This window comes from Oenanthe melanoleuca, chromosome 20 (assembly GCF_029582105.1).
Source record: "Oenanthe melanoleuca isolate GR-GAL-2019-014 chromosome 20, OMel1.0, whole genome shotgun sequence".
In the NCBI taxonomy this organism is placed as follows: Eukaryota; Metazoa; Chordata; class Aves; order Passeriformes; family Muscicapidae; genus Oenanthe; species Oenanthe melanoleuca.
The window spans coordinates 5696739-5718020 of record NC_079353.1 but is presented as its reverse complement, the minus strand read 5'-3'; the positions used below and the strand labels follow the sequence as shown (position 1 = coordinate 5718020).

Here is a 21282-nt window from a genome sequence, read left to right as displayed (position 1 = left end):
AACAGAGACATTCCCTGATCCCAGTGTGCAATCAGCATTCACTTTACATCTGTGAGATTGATGGCTCGTGAGTTTGAGGCATTGTGGCACTTTTAGAATCCAAATGTGCTCAGTTTTTCCAATCTGCTCTTCACTGCTGTATAACTTTTTTTTCTTTTTTGCTCAGAGCTGGAGTGTGACTGTGGGCAAAGAGCAGTGAGTGCTGGTTAGGACCTCCTGTTCCTCCACCTGCCCAGCTCCAGCCACACCTGTTCTGCTTTTTCAGGCTGAATTCACAAGCAAGTTCATCTTCTGCAGCAAAGTTAGGGCAGAGCCAAATCTCTGAAGGCTGAAAAAGGGAGATTCTAGAAGGAAAGCAGGCTGTTTCTTCCTTTGCCAAACACACTGTAAGGAGCAGGGAGGGCACTGAGGGTCTGTCTGCATCAGTGAGGCAGAAGGTTTGGGAAGGCACCATCTGTGAGCTGGGAGAGGGAAGCCCTGGGGACTGAGGTTAGAACAGATCCTGTGGTGCCCTGGGGAACAGCTTTGGTTCAGTGCTAATGGGGGAGCCCCAGGCAAAGAAACAGGAATTCACTTGGAGGGGTTTGGTTGTTTTGGAAGTTTCTTTCTGTTTATTTGTTTGTCTGTGAGGGTTTGGTTTTTGTTGTTTGAGAAAGATGATTGCTTCTTTCCCCAGCCAAAGCAGTGAGAGAGAGAAGAGCCCAGCCACTGGAGAACTGGCTTTGGCTAGGAAAAAGCCATGAGCCTCAGAACACACAAACTTTGCAGAAAAGCTGTGATTTGGTGACTTTCTGAGATGTGTGTGGGCCACTGAAGGGTGAGCCCAGGAGAGGGGTAAACTCCCAGGTGTTAGTGGAGTTTTCCCCATTGTCTGTGCTGGTCTGGCTGCTCCTGCCCCGGTGCCACGCTCCATCTCCGTGCCCTCCATCTCTGAAAAGCACTTGCCATCTGCTGTGGTGATTGTGTCAGGAGCTTGGCAGCTGTCTTCTCACTTAATTGTCCACATTTCTCAGCACGTGCTTCCTGCAGCAGATTTGGAGAAGGGCTTCAGGCTGGTTTGGGGTGTCTGTGCTGCAAGGAGGGTCCCACACAGCTGGGGCTGTTCACTGGTTCTCTGGCTGGCGTTCAGGTTCCTGCCCCTGTGACTCGAGTTTGGCCCTGGATGTGCTTTGCAGTCCATGTTTTCTATCTGCAGGACTGCCTGGCTTGGCTCCTGTGTTGGCTGTGGAGACAGGCCCTCTCTCCAGAGGGTAATTTTGGAGCAGGAGCTTGGACAAGCTGCTCTGAATCTGTTTTTCCTTTTGGCTCTACACAGAGCTGACACAAAGGAGCTGCCATGTGAGGTTTTCCATGCTGGGGAGTGTGAATACCCCAAGCTCTGACTGCTGCTGTTCTGGGAGTCACAGCTTTCCTCCTGGGGCTGTGTAGGAGCCTGGCACGAGCAGTGTGAAATAGTTTATGGATAGGTGCTAAAACCTTTAGTAATGGGTGGGTGACATGTGTAGATCCAGCATTCATCCTTTTCTGTAGAGATACAGATTCTCTGCCTTCAGATTCTTTAGTCTGTTCTTCAGAATAAAAATTCCAGCTCCTTGCCTTGTTTTGTGGTCAAAAGGGATTGTTGATTCTACATCAAAGTGACCTGAGAGGGCTTCAGGGGCAGCCAGCACTTGGCACTCATCCATAAAGGGTTGCAGCTGTTCAGACAGTCCTGAGTTTGTCTTTTACCTGGAGGAGGGTCCTGCAAGCTCAAAATCCTAAAGCTCTTCTGAGTATTCATATAAATACCACACTTTTCTCAAGTATGAGGGAAGTGTGGTCATTTAAAGATAAGCACCTGGCTGCACACCAAAGCCCTGCACTCCTTGTGTGCATTTCACTCTGTAATGCCCTCAACTGGTTTAAAGTATTTACCTAGCAAAGACAAGGGAGCAAAACAAAAAGCCTCTTGAGGTAAAGTTGATAAGAAATTGCAGGGGAGGTGTTTGCAAGAGGCTGCAGTCAGCACTGGGAGGTCAGCTCAGCTGACCTGGGGCTGACAGGAGGTGCAGAAGCACCAGATGTGAAGAGTGTGGAAGGAAAACAGGCAAAAGTGGTACAGGGTCTTGTCAGATGTGTTAAAAGCTAAGAACAGAGGAAGATCTGTTGGGTTTTGAAACTCACTTTGGGGTTATGAAGTTCATATTTTTCAGTTGCTTGTGTTGATTTCTGTGCTGGGAAGAGCCTGGCAGGACACTTAGTGCTGCCTTGTTTACCTTTCCCCTCTAGAGTTACAGGGTTCATCTCCCAAACCCAAAACTTGAGGGCTCTTTTCTGAGCGAAGAAACCACAAGCAAAATGTTCTTGGGTCTGCAGCCTGTGTCCAAGCTGTGCTACAGGATGGTGGAATAGATTTATTGCAGGGCTACCTCAGGAATGGTTCTCACCACAGCAGCCTGCTTGGGAAATATGTTTACATTAGATAATAGGAGGAAATTCTTCCCTGTGAGGCTGGGGGGGCCTGGCACAGGGTGCCCAGAGAAGCTGTGGCTGCCCCATCCCTGGAGGTGTCCAAGGCCAGGCAGGACAGGGCTTGGAGCAAGCTGGGACAGTGGAAGGTTCTTTAAGGTCCCTTCCAAACCAAACCATCCCATGATTCTGTGAAGGAATATCAAGCCTATGTACTTTGATCAGTGCTAGCATTTTTGAGGAGTGGGGATCTCAGAAACTAATTTTTCCATTGATTTAATAGGGCCTCCCTCTGAGAGCAAGTCTGGCACTCTCAAATTAAACAGAGACCTCTGCAACTTTTCCCTTTAGGACAGCGAGCTCCTGACATTCAACATCTCCCGGCACCAGTCCTGGTGGAGTGAAAATGGCCCTGGCTGTGTGAGGAAGGAGGCTTCAGTGCCTGGCATCAAGGGGCTGGATAGCCATTCCTACATCTCAGTGATCGGCTGTGCCCTGGAGTACCGCTACATCGAGGTCATGCACAGCTCCTTCCAGATCCTCCTGGCGGTGAGTGCCTGCTCCTTGGCTTTGGTTTGGTTTTGTACAGAGATTGGATTGTGTTTTCCACCCCTCTTTGTGTTGCCTGATTGCAGAAGCCTGTGTAAATTGTTTTGTTCGATTGTTCTCCTGTTTTATCTCTTACAAAAATACTGCTTGAAACAGTTGGAGATGGGTATCAGCAACCTGGTGCCTGAAGTAATGCATCTGTGCAACCTGACAGTTACAAAGGGCTCTGCACCCCTGTTGGGGTGTGGGAACTCATGTTCTGACAAGGACAGAGACCCTTCTGGAGGAGGGTCCAAAGAAAAGGACAAGAGGAAATGGCATCAGATTGCACTGGGGAGGTTTAGTTTGGATACTGGGGACAATTTCTGCACAGAAAGGGTTGTAAAGCCCTGGAACAGACTGCTCAGGGAAGTGGTGGAGCCACCATACCTGAAAGTGTTCTGAAAATGTGTGGGCATAGCACTTGAGGACATGGTTTAGTGTTGAACATGCTGGTGATGCTGGGTTGATGGTTGGCTTGATCTTAAAAGGCTTTTTCCAACCTTAATTCCATGTTTCTGTGAGGAATTAGTATTACTCCCCATGGCTCAGTGATGGGTGGTGGAGCACATACCTGAACATTTGTTGTGAAGAATCTCCAGAAAATTAAATCAACCTTTAGGAGGCAGTAAGCAGCATATTTTCCTTCTGCTGATACCCAGGATATATTCACTAAAAGTTTTCATCCACTTTTTCCTCATCACAGTCTTACTCAGGCTTTTGAAAGTACTCTGCAAAAATGCAGCATCCTTAACATTCACTATTAATTGTCTCTCACTTTTCTGTGAAATTAACTGAAACAAAATGTCCCTTGTGCCACTCACTTCTGTGGTGCTCTTGTATTTTGGAGCCCACATCTCTAATCCTCTTTGGGATAATGGCTTTAGTTACAAATGTGAACTGGGGAGCCATTCACCTTTTGGCTTTCAGTTTTGGTTTAAAAAAGAAAGGTGGCTTGCCCTGTTTCAATGCTGAAGGACAACAGAGATTTTTCAAGTTTCTGGAGTGCCAAGCACTTCTCTGCACGTTTTTGGTCCAGCTTTGTGCTGTGCTGCTCCTGCATTTCCTATTAGCTGGGATGGTCTGTGTGAATGGCAGGGAGGGGGAAGGCTCAGGCTCTTTCTTGCCATGTCACAGAGAAGAGGAGAGGCAGAAGCTCCTGTTTCCTGAGCTGGAAGGGCTCCCTGGCACGTGTGCTGGCTGTTAATATTGCCTCAGCTCTCCTTTGGGGCAGATGATCCACATGAATCTGTGTGTGAGCTGCTTCCATGCCTGTGTGTGGGAGAGGCAAACCTGTGTGTCCAGGAGAATACAGCCTGGTGTGTTTTAGAGAGAGCTTTTGGGTGGAACAGGATTGCTGCTGTACCTGAGCTGGGTGAAACAAGGCAGACTTTGCAGTCATAATATCCCTTTTTAAAGCACAGGGGTTTCTCACTCCTAGCATCCTTCCTGAACTCCTGAGCTGGCACAGCCCCTCTGCCCTGGGCTAGAGGTTGAGCCAACAAATGGTCCTGAGTTTGTTTGGAGTAGATCTTTGTTTTTTGGCAGCTTACTGACTTAGGCACATGGCCCTGGGCTGAGTGATCACTCTGATATACAGGGCTCTGTCTCTGGCAGTGGCTTCACTTCTTCCCAAAGGCACATGACAATATTCTCTGTGCTCTGCAAAACACAACTAAGGGCCAGATGGGGAGGGAGAGAGGAGGGAAATATAAGACAAAGTAGAATTTAGGGAAATACTTTCTCTCTCTTTCTCCCTGAGATTTCAGGTGCAATAAATTTTTCAGTCCTAAACTCTGGAAATGGGGTTAAAATACTTGCAGGCAAGAAACCCATATGTGCTGAGCTATGCAGCAAACTAAATTTCTACTTGTCCTGTAATAAAAGCAGAGTATTGAAGCACCAGGTCTGTAACTGCTGCTGGTTCTGAAATGCTCATGAAATTTTGTCGTGTAGTGGGAGAAATGGAGCTTTTCCCCTCTTCTTTGAGGTCAGGCAAAAAGGAAATCTTTCTCTCTCAGACCTTGCCTGGAAGCAGTCAGCCAGTTCTCTCCCTTTTTACTCTCTGAGGGTCAAACTCTTTGATCCCTGCCAGCATCTTTTTCTGTTCCCTTTATCTCACTTTGAGGCAGGTTTTATTACGGGCAGCTGTCCCCAGAGTGCTGGCAGGTACAGTGCTGCAGACAGGCAGGACACAGATCAATAGCACAAAAACACAACCAGCAACTTGAGGGCTCAGGGGATGCAGCAAGGGACATGACCTAGTTCCCTCCTTGTCTGAGACCAGAAGAGTCAGTTCCCTGTTAGGAAGGGCAAGGGACAGGCAGAATTGTGCTTTCAGTGGTTTGGTTTTGCTTTGTCTAATGTTTTTTAGAAGTTGTGGGGTGGGGGGTGTATTGTGCACTGTGAAATCCACACTGTTTGAATATGCAGTGCTCAAATGTGAGCACTTTCTTTTTATATTTTTTTCTGGAAGTTCCAATTCCTTGAGGCTGCTGAGGGACTGTACTGCAGTGTTGTGCACTCGGGGCAAGGCTCCCTGAATTCAGTCTTGCATGCCAAAGGAGATGGAAAGCAAACCTGGACCCATATGGTGAGCACAGTGTTGGCTGTCAGCTTGACTCCTGCTGATTATATCATCCTGCTCCTGGGCATACATTTGAGGATACATAAGGTCTCAGTCTGCTTTTGCTCTTAGCTTGTCTGTACTCCTTGAAGGCAAAAGCAATTCCTTTAATCTGGAATGCAATCAGACTTGGGCATATTAGTCACCACATGTGATACAAGTTGCTGTAGGGCCCAGTATGAAAATCTTTCTCAATGCTTTAGCACAAAACACATCAGAGGTAAAAGCTCATTGTGGCAACATCTAAAAGTTTGTCCTGGTATAGAAATTGACTGTGAAGATAATCCTACCAGCCCAGGTAGGAAATGAAGCAGCAACTACTTTGTCAAGATAGGAATCTGTTTTGCTCTTGCCTTATTCATCTTGCACATCCCCAGCTCGCCAGCCAGCAGGGAGAGGAGTGATTCCCAGCTCTGAAATACCTGGCATAGCTCTGGGCTGTCCATATGGTACTTCTGGGAGTGGGGAGGGTTGGGCTTTTCCTGAGGCTCCACTGAATGGGGCAGAAATTGGAAATGTCTTGCAGCCGCCAGAACTCGCTGCCTGCCTGTCTGTTGTTTTCACTCAGACTGACAGGTTGGAAGGTTCCCAGGGAGGCAGCAAGGCAAGCCTTGACAGCAGATGTTATGTGAGAACCAGTGCACAAGAGATGCCTTGCTCTTGGCAGAAGGTAGATTTTCAGTGGTTGTAATTGCATCCAAAGAGTAAAGAAGGTCAAGGAATTAAAGGATTTTGATTGCCTCTCTTTGGCTATCTGGTCACAATAGCTCTTTCACAGGCTGGATTTTTGCTTTCTCATAGCAGACTTCCATCATTTCCCCCACTGATGTTAGTGTGCACCTTTTATTAGCTCTGATTAGAATCTGCCCTGAAAGAAGAGACTTTGCACCTACTCTCTGTGGTGGAAGAGCAGTGGCAAGTTTGTCTGTTGAGAGAAGAGTTGGAGAATCTTCACTAGGACAGAGGTAGACTAAAGCTAGGATCTTACACAAGTATCAGTAACACCTCCTGAAATGTGCCTTCCCATGCTTTGTGTATTTTGCACATTTGCAGCCAGCTGGCCCCTTTCTGCAGGTTTTTCTCAAATTTACTCTGCCTGGCTCCACCTCCTTCATCCAGCGCTGCTGTTTCATGAGCAGCTTTCACCTCTCTATTAAAAACTTAACTTAAGAGCACTGAGGGGCAGGGGGATGCTCAGACATATGTTTCCCTCATTCCCTTGGGGCACACTTGTCTCTTCCTGTCTTTCCCACTCTGCAGAGTGCTCGGGGCAGCCCAGCTCCATCCTCTGCTGTGGGGCAGCGTGTGCGTTCCCAGGCTGACAGAACACACCTGCCCTCAACATGTGTTCCTCATAAAAAGCTTAATCGGATCCTTCTGCAGCTTGGAGAAAGCTGGTACTGCACATGCAGAGCAAGCAGAGAAACAGCAGCAGAGGCTGAAGCCCTAGAACATTCTTTGGGGAATTAGAGCACTGGCTTAGTGTCATTTTACATCGCTGACGTTTTCCCTCCTCTTCCACCTCCCCCGATGTAATTTGCAAAGATCCAAGAATTGTTGGTATTTCCCAGGGATACAGACCTTAAACCCCTCCTTTTTACTGAAATCAGCTGCCAGGATGGCACTTGGAGCAAGGGTGAAATTATTCCAATGGTTGGCTTCTGTGAATCTTCCTGTTCTGTGTTAATTGCTGATAAACAGGGTGATGTTTGGGGGTTTGACACATCGTTGTCAAAGGTGCAGTCAGAAGGGAATTTCGGGTGTTTCTTGGACTCTGCTCATTCCACACTCCAGAAGACTCTTCCAGAGGAAAGACTGGACAATAGGAGCACCATTTCTCCTTCTTAGCTGCATTTCATTCATAATTTATTCCAAAGGTGAGACACGGGGATTCCCCTGAGTTCAGTTAATACTTGAGATTATTTAATTTGAGATTATTTAATTACAGATGAATCCTTTAGAGTATTTAATTACAGTTTAGGTCAGCACAAAAAATATGGAATTCATATTTATATTGTACATCTCTTCCCCCCTTTTGCCATTGAAACTCTCCTGTTTTGGTCAGATCACGAGACACAGCTTCTTTGAATAAGAAGTTCCATTAAATAAACAAGTTTTTTTTATTGCTGAAGCTCATCCAAAGAAGGAATGGATTATAGAGTCAATAAAAAATAAATTTTAAACACTAAGCAAATGATTTTGAAACAAAGCCAGGAGATGGAAGTAATCAAAAACGAAAACCCTCCACTCCAACAGAGCTGGAATTAGAGATTTAGGGAAGTTCGCTTAGTTCACTAGTTTTTGATTGGTTGGTTTGTTTTACTGAATGCAAAAAGTCACCTTAGTCATAAAGTGAAAAATGTATGGGGTGAGCAGAATGATGGTTGAGGGTTATGGGGCATTAATTTCTGTGCAAAACAAACTTCCCAAGTGAATCACATTGCTTGGTGCTTCTGAACCGTGAAAAATGTCCAGAGCTTTATCAGGTTTGCTGTGACAGTACAGCTGATAATCACTCCCAACTCTGCCCATAAACTGGGCAGGTAAATCATTTTCATTGTTAATTCTATCAGGAGTTTCCTGACACAGGTACCACATAAGATTTGTGTCTATGTTTTATAGAGTATAATAATACTGAGTGGATTTAGAGCTGCCACTTTGCATGGCTGTTAACCCAAAGTTCCTGCTCTGAGAGCTGATGGGAAATCTGGGCAGGGAGAAAACCATCATAGAGTTCCCTTGGAGTCAGGATGTGTATTCAGGATGCATCTTTCCTGCCTGGATATTTGTGTGTGTGTGCAAATTGACCTGATGGAAGAGGCTGGATCTTGCAACTATAAAAATGCTCCAGCAAGTACAGATGTGTGTGAGTGTGAGCCAAAATGAGGGATGTGGGGTTCCAGGTTACTCTTTAAAATGCTGTTTATTGTGTCTAAATGATACAGCAATTCATGGGTTGTGGATGACAGAAGCTCAGCTCACAGCCTCTTAGTCACAGCTGTGGGTTCATCTGCAGCCAGCTCTAGTTCTGGTTACAAGGCATTATATATTTTTTATTGCAGAGCATTTTACAACATGACAACCAATTAATACCTTTACTATTACCTATAGATTATTATAACTATTAAAATTACCATATTCATGTTACTATATTCCAGTCACAAAAATTTAGTATGTTACAGTTAAGGGTAAAAGTTCGTTTTCAGTTTTCTTACAGTGAAAAATTTTTAAATCTTTCTTTTTACTTGTAACATTGGCTTTTTATTTGTCTGTAAAAATCTTTTTACTTAGAAAAAACAGCTTTTGTTTGAAGTGAATTTATCCTTTGCTCAGAGTCATAAAAGCCTCTTGCAACTCACTTGCTCTTTATCTTCTAGTTACCCAGTAAGACTGGCTCAGCATTTTTTTTCTTTTATATCAAAACTTGCTATTATTTCTATTCCTTCTTTAAATTCTGCATTCAAAGATCTTTCTGTTATACATACATATCTGTGAGACCTTGTCAAATCCTTATTCTTCCCAACACGTGAGCACACTCCGAATTTTTTACTTGGGTTCAAATGCCATCATGCTGGAGATGGGGGCGTGCAGAAGGGTGGCTGGACATGTCTGGGGGTGCTGGGACGTGCAGGAATCGCTTTTGTTTCTCCGAGAGCATCTGGGTGAGGTCCGGCAGCGCAGGGATGAGCGGGGGCGGCTCCCGGGGGTTCAGCACCACGGCCAGAGCCCGGGCCGGGCCGGGAATCCGTGGGCTGGGAAGGCTGGACAAGACCATGGGGCTCCCCCAGCACCCCTAAACCCGGCCCCAAGTGCCACTGCTGCTTGTCTTTTCAGTCCCTCCAGGGATGGTGACTCCACTGCCCTGGGCACCCGCTGAATGATGAAATTTTCCCCAATGTCCAATCTAAACCTCCCCTGGCACAGCTCCAGGCCATTTGCTGTTGTCTGCTTGTTTCTTGGGAGAAGAGAGTGGCTCTCACCTGGCTACAGCCTCCTTCCAGAGAGTCACAGGGAGCATCAAGCTCCTTCCTCAGCCTCCTTTTCTCCTGGGCCCCCTCAGCCATTCCTCATCACACTTGTGCTCCAGACCCTTCCCAGCTTTACTGCTCTCACCTGCCCAAAAACTGCCACAAACTTCAGGAAAAAAAAAACCAAAAACCATTTCCAGGTTTTATTGTATTACAGTACAAGCAATAGGAGAGAGGAAAAAAATCTCTGATACTTAGGGTGTGATTTGTCTGCCTTAAACAGCAATAGTTCTATTGTGAGACAATTCTAAAAGGCTGCAGGTACAATCAGATTGGCCACTGCATGTGGATTTATGTTTCCCTGTAGCTCACAGGAGCTTTTAGCCTGAAACAGCCTTGGTTTCAGCAATGCCCAGCAGAGGAATGAGGGAGTCCCCAGAGCTACCCTTCTTCCAGTGAGGTTCTGGGATGTGCTCACATCAGGCCTCCCCAAGAGGAAAGGAGCGAGCTGCCTTCTCCTTCAGATTCTTAAAGAAAAATCTTCAAGGAAAACCAGGGTTTAGTGATGCTACAAAACCATTCCATTTCCTCCCAGCAAGGCATGTTTTGTCAGGGGGAGCTGGAGAAACCACAAATGTTGTAAAACTCCCCAGCAGAAATCTCATTATCTTGCCTTTTGTTTTCGGGTGTGATGTATTTTTCTGTCATATTAAAAATGAATGGACTCTACTTTCCAAGCCCTCCCATGCATCATTCTGTCTCTGCTCAGAGTGAGTCACTGTGTGTTACAGGCTGCCTCTTGTTCCCAGGAATTGAGTTCACAGTGGAAAACAATTATGCCTCACAATAACTTTACTAACACAGTTACTGTCAACCAAGATCTCGCTAAGTGGGGTGCTATGTAAAGATGTAAAATGAAGGATGGAGAGGATATTTGATTAACAGGAAGAAGGCAAAGCAAAATAAGACCCTGCTGCATCAGGAATGCTAAACTCCCATAATACCAGGAGTTTGTTTCCCTGTTTAGGCTGAGGAACACTTTGATAGTGAGCCTGAAGGAGGCAGCTCTGATGCTTTAGAGCTTCTAGAAATTACCAAGTTACTAAAGATTTTGGTGTCTCTGAACACTTCTGCCAGCACAGCACCATTCTTATGGTTAACCAATTTTCTATTTCATCTGCATAAAAACTACTCACCTCTAATTGGTAATTTACCCCATATGACAGGAATGCTGAGCTGATGAGTTCCTGTCATTGAATCTGTGTGTCTCCTGTACATTGTTGTCTGTGCCACAAGGCCCCCTCCTGTATCCCCATCACTTCTTACAGAGAGTTAACTTGGCACAGCAGTTTCAGTTTCAACAAAGCCAGCCCATGTTCCTGCATTCAGGCAGCTGAAGGTGAGGATGGGTCTTACAAGTTTTCCTTCTGGAGCTTTGGGTGTGCTCCATCAGTGCCTTCCCTGACACCCACACCTGCCCCCCCTCCTACAGCAAACAGGACTTGGCTCCACAGTTACAGAAATGCTGCCAAGCTGAGTGTAAATAGTGCCTGTTGAAGTTGTGCCCAGTGGGTTCTGACCAGGCTCACACTGGCTGATGCTAAAATGATTTATTCTCTCTTTTCCAGCTGGTGGGCTTTGTGTACGCCTGTTACGTGGTTAGTGTTTTTACAGAAGAAGAAGACAGCTGTAAGTATTTATCAACAGATCCCTTGGCAAAGGTTTTAGTAAATTTTATTTCTCTCTCAGATGTTTGTCTGTCAGGACTGAGCTGCCATCAGACTTCTTTCCATCCCTGCCTCTGTGTGTTATGGCACTAACTACCCTTCAGGGATCAGGTTTTTTTTTTTGAGAGTATTTTTTCCCCATGTCACTCTGTGTTAGATTCTGTAATTCTGCTACACTTAGAGCATAAAAAGAGCTTGGTTTTGGCTTCTCAGCTGGACTAAGCCTTAGAGAAACTGGGCAGCTGCTTCTGTTCTCAAGCTCATATAGCCTGACAATAATGGCTCTGAAATATTACTGCTGTGATTAAAAGCACCTACAGCAGAGCTTTCAGCCCAGGGCTCAAGTGGGAGACCTGCTGAGTCTCATGTGCCACAAGCTGAGGATGAAGCAGATCATGAGAGCTCTTGCCAAGAACCAATCTGACCACTTAATTTAAGAGCAGAGGAAGTGCAGTGTTTGAATTAGGAGGAGGAAGGAGCCAGCTCCCTGTGTTGGGAGCACAGATCTCTTCAGTGACAGCCAGGCACTGTGGCAGGGCAAGGACTCACAGCTCTGTGGCACCTGTGCAGGTATCCAGCTGCTCCTGGGTTGCTTTGTCCTTCTAAACACCCTTGGAGACCAGTAATTTTACAGACAGAAAAATGGATGCATAGGGTTAAAGGAAATGCAAATTTTAGATTTGTTTGGCAATGTGTTGGGTCTAGGCCAGTTTACTTCAGCAAAGGATCTCATCCAAAGGTTTTACATCCGAGTATCCATTCTTTTAAGGCATTGATTAGGTTTGTGCAAGTAGCTTTGTTGTTTTAAAGAGCAGCTGGCATGGAGGAGAGCTGGAAAACAACAGCTTTGAACTGAATAGTTGAAAGTATGTGAAGAATGTGTTTTCATAGGAGTGAGAGGAGATGCATTACTTATCTGCCTTGTCCTTATGTTTTTTTCTTCCTTCCTTCCTGGCTGAACTCATTCTCCTGGCTTTATTGATCATTTCTTTAGAGCTTGGCAGTGCACTTAGAGAAGGTGCTACATTATAGTAATATTTTTTAAATTAGGCTATAGCTCTTCTATTAGCTAAATAGCTCCAGTTCTGAGCCCCTGCTGAATATTGTAAAGCAATAACTTAACAGAACTCATTTTATAGTAGGGATCTGTTAGGAGAGGCAACAACATGGAAGGAAGCTTTATCTAAGAAACACAGAGCTGGTAATTTCAGGATATGTATTTTTTTCCCCCACTAACAAATTCACTTTCCCTCCCAGTTTCCCAGCTTGGAGTTAAAATGCCAGCTTGAATAATTAACAATGACAAACCATCAATATTTCACACTCACAGGGGTAGATCCTTCCAGTGACCTGAATAAATTTGAGCTGTGTTTTAATTTTCTCTTCCATTTGTGGTTTCCTTTAAATGTTGCTTTGATATGCAGCATGAAGTAATTATAAGTGCTGAGGCACATTAATCAGGAAGCTCATGCTAACGTGATTTTCATGAGAAAACACAGCAGTAGGGCCCTACTAATGCTGAATTGTGGGCAAGAATATTTTAGATGTGCTAATGCAATGTATTGAATCCAAGGAACCACACTTAAGATTTATTTTTTTAAGTGTCTTGGATTTTAAGTGCCTTGATGTTCAGATAAGACTTGTTTTTGTTCAAGGTGCTCAGTAGTTACTGAACACTGCAGTTCTTTAAAGTTTCCCAATTCAGGCATTCCACAACTGAGGTAGCAAAGTTAATATCTTGTGGGGTTTTTTAAATGGCAGCCTGTTTTGATTTTAGAATACTCAAACACTTTTAAAAATGGCTGAGAAAAGGTAAAGTTCCTCTGAAACTATTAGGGAATTATCCCCACAATTAACTTAGAACCTCTACAGATTTCACCCATTACCTGTCAGTTGTCCCATAAGTGCAGTATCAGCATGAAGCTCTCCATCAAGATGGACTTTGTCAGAATCTGTTCTCCTTAGGTTTCTAAGTATATTTTAAGAGATTTGGTTTTTTTCACATCCAGTGTATTAGTAAATATTTTTTCTATTATTTGATCAGTAATAAAACCTCAAACCTCTTCAGCTTAAATTTAAAATACTAGTGCCACCTTCAGGAAAGAAAAATAAATAGGCACTGAAATAGTTAATAAAATCTCCAATTATTTTGAAATGGCAATTGGACAGGATGGTTTTCACACTCCCATACAAAATTCACTAACTTGGCACCAAAAAATGACCCAGACTGGGTGTGTTATAAGGGGTTTTGCAAGGCCTGTGAGGTCAGTCACAAACCAGAGCACCTCACTCCCCTCCTGCCCTGACTGTGCTGGCCAGCTCTGTGCTGCAGGCTTGGCCTGAAGTGCAGGGAACTGGGACAGCCTTGGAAAACTCTCCCCTGGTTACTTAGGGCTGGAGAAGGGAGGCATTGTTCTACTCAGGCACAATGAAAAGAAATGGGGTTGGCAGAGGGGATGCAAAAAATACCAGAGCTGGAGATAATGAGGTGGTTGCAGTTTTCCAAAGCTGCTGTTGTCTTGCAGGAAAGGCAGGCAGGGCAAGAAAATTCCCATTTGCTGTGTAACCTTCCCAGGGAGTGCAGTGCTGCCAGCTTGTCCCTGGCATTGGCTCAGGAGCATTCCCCAGCTTCCTCCCCTGCCTCTGGCTTTGTCTGCTCCTCTCCTGCAGTCACAGCCTGGAGGCAAGACCCAAGGAGGCTTTTCTAGAGTCTTTTGTTAGCTCTGCTTTAACTTCTGTGTTAGCTGAAATCTCCTCTTTGGCACACTTTCCATCCCAGGAGATGCCAGAAATCCATACCTGAAAAAATCACTTTTCTGTTCTGTCACTAATTTTTGTGTTTATGCCATGACATGCACCAAGCCTTCCTTTCATTTCCTTTCAACTTTCTGGCCATGTTTGTTTGTTTATTTGAGTTTTGATTTTTTTTCAGTTGATTTCATTGGTGGATTTGATCCATTTCCTCTCTACCATGTCAATGAAAAACCCACCAACCTTTTGTTCAAGCAGACATACCTGTAAGTATCATCTGTGCTAAGAGACTCCACGTGCTCCTTGGTTTCATGGCTCAAGGGTACCACAGGTCTGGGCTTTTTCCTCCTTGCAGGTTGATTTCTCCAACAGGCTTTTCAGACATGGAAATAATGAACACATGGACACCAGAAGGGGTGAAACTTGCCCTTTCTCAGCTCCAAAATAATTTTAAATTCTGTTGCCTCCAAGAACTGGGCTTTCCATGTGTGGGGCAGCCCAAGAGTTCAGCTGAGAGCAGAAAGGGGAATTGTCCACAGCAGCTTCTCTCATACCAATAATGAAGGGCCACTGTTGAATTCCCATTTCTGACCCTTGAGGCACAAGATCACAATTTCACTCTGTCCACTTAAAAGCTGGTTCTTAATGAGATCCTCAAACACAAAGGCCAGTTCTGTCTGTTTAAAGCAGCAGTGAGATCTGATTTTGTATTCTTTAAATTGATCTGCAAGAGGCAGTTCAGCACATGGAAGTTTTTCACAGCAGCTGCTGAGGGAGGCTGTTTTTCAGGAACAATGTTACCAGAGAGTCCTGCCAAAAAGAAGGATGTGAGGATGGTGGAAAATAGTGGGGCTGAGGGAAGAAAAACTTCCCTGAGGTGGAGTGGTAGATGTGCCCCTCTAATTTCATAAGGACTTAGTGCCCACTTTGTCACTGCAGCACCAGATCAGGAATACAAGTAATTTTTGCAAAGCCATTGAATTCCCTGTAACTTTGGGGGTTCTGTAGTGTCATTACAAGAGATGCTACAGGAGATTAAATATTGATTTCTCTCTCTTTTTGTCACAGTGGGGTAGAATTTTTCATAGTCTGCAGAAGATGTGCAGCTCCAAGCAGCTCCCTGATTTACTAGCTGGATGCAGCAGTGTGCTGAAGAAGCAGCACATTTTTACAGCACAGGGTTTGGGCTGTTTTTTTCTCAAAATGACCAGTTCTGCTTGTGAAAGAAGCTCTCACTTCTAAATGAAGATTCCTGCATGGGGAGATGGTAGTATGAAGAGAAGTTAGCAATGTGAAACTTCCTTCCAGGGCCTCAGTAAGAGGGGAAGCTACTGCTCTAGTCCACAGATAATTCTGTTGTTCCTCCTTCCCATTCTTTAGCCCATCACTTCTCTGTTGATATTTTCTGCCAGCACAAAATAGTATTTCTTTCAGGCTACCAGGAGGTGAAAACAGCTGCTGAGCTGTAGATAATACAACCCTCTATAAATTTCAGCAGCCACCAAACAGCAATTTTTGTTTATTTATTTCAGCCTATTGCCTTTTTTTCCATGTGTGTGAATGGGAGTGAGGGGAGGAAGGCTAATTGATTCCCAGGTTATGGTGCCATGGAGTGTTGCAGGCTGAGGCACTGACTGCCAGATGCCTTTGTCTTGCAGTGAAAATAATTTAATGACAACTTGAAGGCATTTTTTTAAAATATCCTCTTCAAGAAGATGTGAAACAACAGCTGTATCCAACTTGCTTGAAGAGCTAAGGATCAGGAACATGGGCTTTCTAGTGTGAGCTCCTTTTTGTTGATGGAAATGCTGAATGAAACCAAATTTATTCTACAGCTGATCCCTTGGAGCTGACTGCAAGCAGGAACTTTCATTTTAGGATGGCATCACCCCCTTGGCTGCAGTCAGATGCATTTTCTGGGCTGCCACACTTCTCTAACAGGATCACTTTCCCTCATTCCCTAATGGAATTATCCTGTTCACTCCAGTTTTACCTATCCTTTCCTGATGAGATCACCATTTCCTTCCACTGTGCCCCTACCTGCATTTTTCTCTAGCCTCTCTTCTTCATATCTCTGAATTTATGAGTTTTTGGAGACCTCACAGAACAATGACATGAGGTGCTAAATTCAGTATTCAAACTGTGCATCCCAGCCTTCAGCTTCCAGCCACAGCACTGGAAGAAGTTCTTAAACACCTTTGCCTCCTGCTAGGAGGTAAAAACACCTCCCCAAACTGTCACTGATAATAGATGCTTCCACACCATAATCCACTTATGTCCCAGCTTTATCATAATGATCTCCCTGACCTCAGCTGAAAGCCTCCAGTTAGTGGAAAACCTCACAAATTTATCAAGTCAGGTGTTATTTTTCTCTTTTAAAAAAGCCAGCAACAGCAATCAGTCATCATTTTGTTCTGTTGTTTACAAAGGCAAGGTTTAAGAGTGCTCATCTCAATTCACACCTTGGTATTCTATACCTACTAACATGATGGTATTCTAAAAATAAAGTTATTTCTGTTTCAGGTTCCACAACTGCTTTTGCTCCACATTTTGTTGACTCCAGAGGAGTTTGGTTGTAATAGTTACTGTTTGAAGTCACAGCCTTAAGTAACAAGAGGCTCAAATTATAGTGAAAAAAAAAAATGTTTCTGGAAGTTTTACTGAGCAAAAGAATTGTCCTTAATCTCACTGGTGGTTACCAATCAAGCCACCACACTAATTATTTAATAATAATATATTAGCACTCTTGATAGAAGACATGTTTAAGTCTTCAGTGCCCAAGTTTCTGTGTCAAAGTACTTATCCAAAGGATAATAAATCACTTTGGAAAGACAAAGTTGCTCAGCTGAGGCTAAAAGAGAGTATTTCCAGTGAGATTTTAGGAAGAAAGGGTTGAACTGTTTCTCCTCCCTCAACAGAAGCACAAGTTCAGGTGGTGCCTGCTGGCACCACTGTCTCCCCTTGTGCTGCACAGCACAAGACTCAGCTCTGGGTTGCTTTTCTTCTTGTTTGTTCATTTGTATTAACAGAATTCTCATCACTTGAGGCAAAACATTTTTGCACCAGTAACTGTGGAAGTGCTGGCCAAGCCAGCTTTGACATTTCTCACTCAAGCTGTTCTCCCCAAGCCCCTGCAGGACCTGCCAAGTACCCAGAGCATCCTGAGCATTTGTCAGCACCTCCTGCCTGCTGAGCCCTTTCACTTTCCTGACATCACTCTGAATTTGTTTTGGAGAGCAGCACTGTGCAATCTCAATTATAAAGCAGAATAGCTTCAAGCATGATTTTGTACACGGGGTAGTAAATCAAGAACCTGCTGGATGACAGGAGGTGCTTGTGTTTATTTAAAAGGTACAGGACAAGCACCAGATCTTCCTGCCTTGCAAGACTATGTTTGTAAGACCAAGCAGTGAATTGCATCTTTGTGAGGCTCCAGCCCCCAACACTGTTCACACCTCAAGTACTACATCACATTAGGGACTTCAGAGCTTTAATTTGAGTTGTGTTAGCCAGATTTTATGGACTTTCCTTTCCTCAGATGTACCAGAGGAAAGGGCCCTGTGTTAACACAGGGTGTGACTTTTATCAGATGGAGACCTGAGTATTGACAGGGCAGCAACAGGAGGTATTGGTTAATTGAAGGATCTGAGGCTCCAGGTGGCAATTGCTCACTTGATTGGTCCCTGATCAATTTTTGTGGGGCACTGTCTGCTGGCCACAGGCACGAAGCAGCTGTGAGCACTAAAGGACTTGTCCCAATACAACCATCATCCCTTGCAGGCTTAAAGTGGGTTCTTCAATGCACCAATCTGTACAAACACACAAATAATATTAAGTCAAAAAGTCAGAATCCAAGAGTGAAACACTGGAATAAGGAGAGGGATGAAAACTCCTCTAGAATTGTTTTCCCACCTATTCTCTCCAAACTTTGACGACCAGAATAATTTACAAAGGAAAATTAAAGAGGTAAAAAAAAATCTCTCTCTGTTCTGAGAAGAGAAAAAACACAAAACAAAATACTTCTGCTTCTCTTTCTAGGTAGACTTTTTCCCAAACAAACAACATGAATTTGCACTCTTTTGATCATCCTGAAGCTGCATGTGTACGAGGTGATGTTTCAGCCAAAAGCATTCACTCACCTTTACTGCTGGCTCCAAAAGTAGATCTGCTTATCCTGCTGCACCTACACAAAAAGCACATCACTGCAATTTCAAGCAGCTCCTTTATCCTGGAGATGACCTTTAGCTTTTTAAGCTCCTAACCAAATTTGATGCAGCTCCAAACGCTGAGGATCCATAGATCTAACACTTGAGCCTAACTGCAGCATCCTCAGGTCTGACACATGCACTGCATTCTTTCCAGCCTTGAAGACTATTTAACCACATTACTTCTGAGCTCTCAATCCTATTCCTCATCTGCAGTCAGTCATATTTAAAAGTCCAGAAGAGGAAATAAAAAACTGTTCTCATTATTTCCACACCATTTCTGTCACATAAAGAAAGCAGCTGAGTACTTGCTCTGTACTCACACCCTGCCTTCTCCTTTTCTCCCCTCTCATAGGCCTGCGTAAGTGAAGAGGAGCCAGAGGATGGATAAACCTTGCACTCCACCAAAGGTGCTGCAGGAAACAGTCCCCTGGGGCCTGGATCTCTGGCAGAGGAAATGCAGGATGGTGAACTCCATTCCATTTGTTTGCTCCTTGTCTCCTTTTCAAACGCAATGAATGTACAAAGAATGGCCACACGGTTGGTTTTCAATTCTCCAAGTGCCCTGACGAACCTTTCCTACCACAGTCTGCTGGTACTGGCCCAGAAGTGGCACAGGCCTAAAGACCTCTGGCAGAACAAGTTCACCAAGAGCCTCTCTCAAGAGCTACAAGTTGAAGCTGGAGCTGCTTCCTTGCACCATGGATCCAGAAAGAAGGAAGCACTGCATAACACCCTGGGACATTTCAAATGTTCTGTAGTTAGTTCCCTCCCCTTTTTCTGAACAGAGCCTAAATCCCCTAACACAACTTCATCTCCTCCCTGCCTGTATAAATGAGGTAGGGGCTCTTTACACCTGAGTTACTTAGGCATTGTTGGGTTCTAAGTGATAGATGAGAACTTTTCCCTTCTTCATCCCTGCTCGTTGCTCCTTCTCTGTAGACATGGCAGTAGCGTTTGTCCTGGAGTTCAGTGTTCTGTGCCCTAACTCCTGTAATGCTCAACAGCTGAAATCTAGCACAGCCACCTCACTCAGCATGCAGCTTCACCCCGTTTCAAGCAGCCAAGCCATTCTTGGAGCAGCTGTAGCTTACTCTGGGTCTGTGACATTGAATTAAATTAACCCTGGTGTAGCTGAATCCTGCTGCAGGCCACTGGAAAAGGGCCAGCTCCTCCTGGAGCACAGGGGGTCTGCACCTGCCTTCACCTAGAGCCACACCTATTCCATGGGAAGAGCCTGATGGAAGAGTTTTGTTTGTGACAGGCTTTTTGAGGGGAGGGAAAGGGCTGAAGGGGGAATGTCAGCGTAATTAAGTTGCATTAATGAGCTGCAGCAATTAATTAGAAAGAAGAACAAAACCAAGTCAGTTTTGTTAGCTGTGTCTCCCAGCATGTTGAGTGTCAAAAGCAGAGGAGGAGAGTTGTCAGCCAGCCCTGGCATTTTTGGGCTGGTACTTCAAGTGTTGTTGGAATTCATTATTGTCTTGCCTAATTTGTTTGGGATTACTTGGCATTTTTTGAGAAGTGCTTTTCAGAAGGATCAAGCTCGAAGCCATGCTAGGGAGAAGCGTGAGGGAAGAATTTAAAAAAAAAAATAAAAACATTAAGTGCTAAATCAAAGACAGAATGATGCAGCTTTTTTTATGTTTCATTCCAAAGGGCCCAGGAAGCAAAATCCTCTTTTGTAAACCCAAATGTACAAGCACTGAGAGAATTTTTTTGCTTCTGTGCAACTTCTATTCCAGATACCCAAACATCCTGAGTTCTGCTTGGGTGCAGCTGCAAGTAAAAATGTTGTTTTCTGTTGGGTGTTTTTTCCCTTCTTTTAGCCCCCAAAAGCTACAGCTTCTGACTGAGCAAAACTAGGTTCATCCTAGTTTAATACCTCATCAAAGAAAAAAAGCTCAACCCTGACAGCTCTGCATGACAAAACACAATTCCCTCCCTTATTAGTAATATTGTGTCACTACCAAGTTAAAAAATACCAGTGAAACACAAGCTACTCTCCATTTTAAGATCACACACAATAGTATGCACACACTGTTAATATTTTCTCCACCTCTCCTTTATTCACTTTCTTTCTGGATCACACTCATTCCTGTCTGCCCACCTGACATTCTCTGGAGAGGCAGAAAAACAAAAAGGAGAAGAAGAATATACATCCTCTATTCAATGAGATTTTCCCATGAAATATTTCATTTGTTTGGGGATTTTTAAATTAATCTTTCCTTTTCTCACTCCTTGGGTTTAATATGATTTCTTTTCCTCAGAGAGAGTATTATTAATCAGATACCAGCAGTCTTTGTCAGCCTTGTTTGGGAGCAACCAAAATTCAGCACAGATGGTGGAAAAAGCAGTTTCAACTCTGAATACCTGAAAGATTTTACTGGTAGTTTCAGGAAGCAATTCCTCTAGATGCTAAGAGGAGAGAATTTCTGGAATTGAGGTCTGCATATTCTTAACACTGCACCTCTCCAACTGACCAAGCCCTGATGCCACTTTCACCAATAAAACTGATCAAAACCACTTGCCAAGTACTCTAAAGAGCTAAAACATCTAACTATACATTTAATAGCATTGCCCCATGGCTCTAATACACACTGGTGAAGATCAATTAAATGAAAGTGTGATTGACTTCAGTGAGTGTGAATCACTTCAGTTCTACCACTCAATTGCCTGTGCTCATTGTAGCATAAAACACCAATTAATAGAAATATAATAAACACCAAGCCCATAGTCAGGTAAGTCTGTAATATGCAGTATCAATGACTGCCATTAATCATAAAAAAAAGAAAAAAAAGTCTGAGAAGAAACAAAGCTACCAAGGGTCATGTTCCACACTTAATTATCTCCTGCAGGTTTCATTAGCAGAGCCATTCCTCCTCCTGAGAGCTCCTCTCAGGGTCTGCTTGTGCTAGACCCACTCTGAGCCCCAGAAGGTGGCACAGTGACCTTGTGTGAGGGCAGGG

At 44.2% G+C, this 21282-nt stretch overlaps 1 protein-coding gene across 2 annotated transcripts in view; it reads left to right on the top strand.

Moving 5' to 3' along the window:
* NKAIN4 (sodium/potassium transporting ATPase interacting 4) overlaps positions 1-20202 on the top strand; it is a 50459-nt gene extending 30257 nt beyond the window's left edge. The window contains exons 4-7 of one of the 2 annotated variants that reach the window (XM_056507721.1): positions 2800-2997; positions 11259-11319; positions 14290-14374; positions 18669-20202. In XM_056507721.1, coding sequence (XP_056363696.1) covers positions 2800-2997; positions 11259-11319; positions 14290-14374; positions 18669-18678 — 354 coding nt within the window. In that variant the 3' untranslated portion in view covers positions 18679-20202. Of the gene's footprint in view, positions 1-2799; positions 2998-11258; positions 11320-14289; positions 14375-18146; positions 18219-18668 lie in introns of those variants that run through there. The other variant, XM_056507722.1, reaches the window with a different exon arrangement.
* Positions 20203-21282: the final 1080 nt, after the last annotated feature.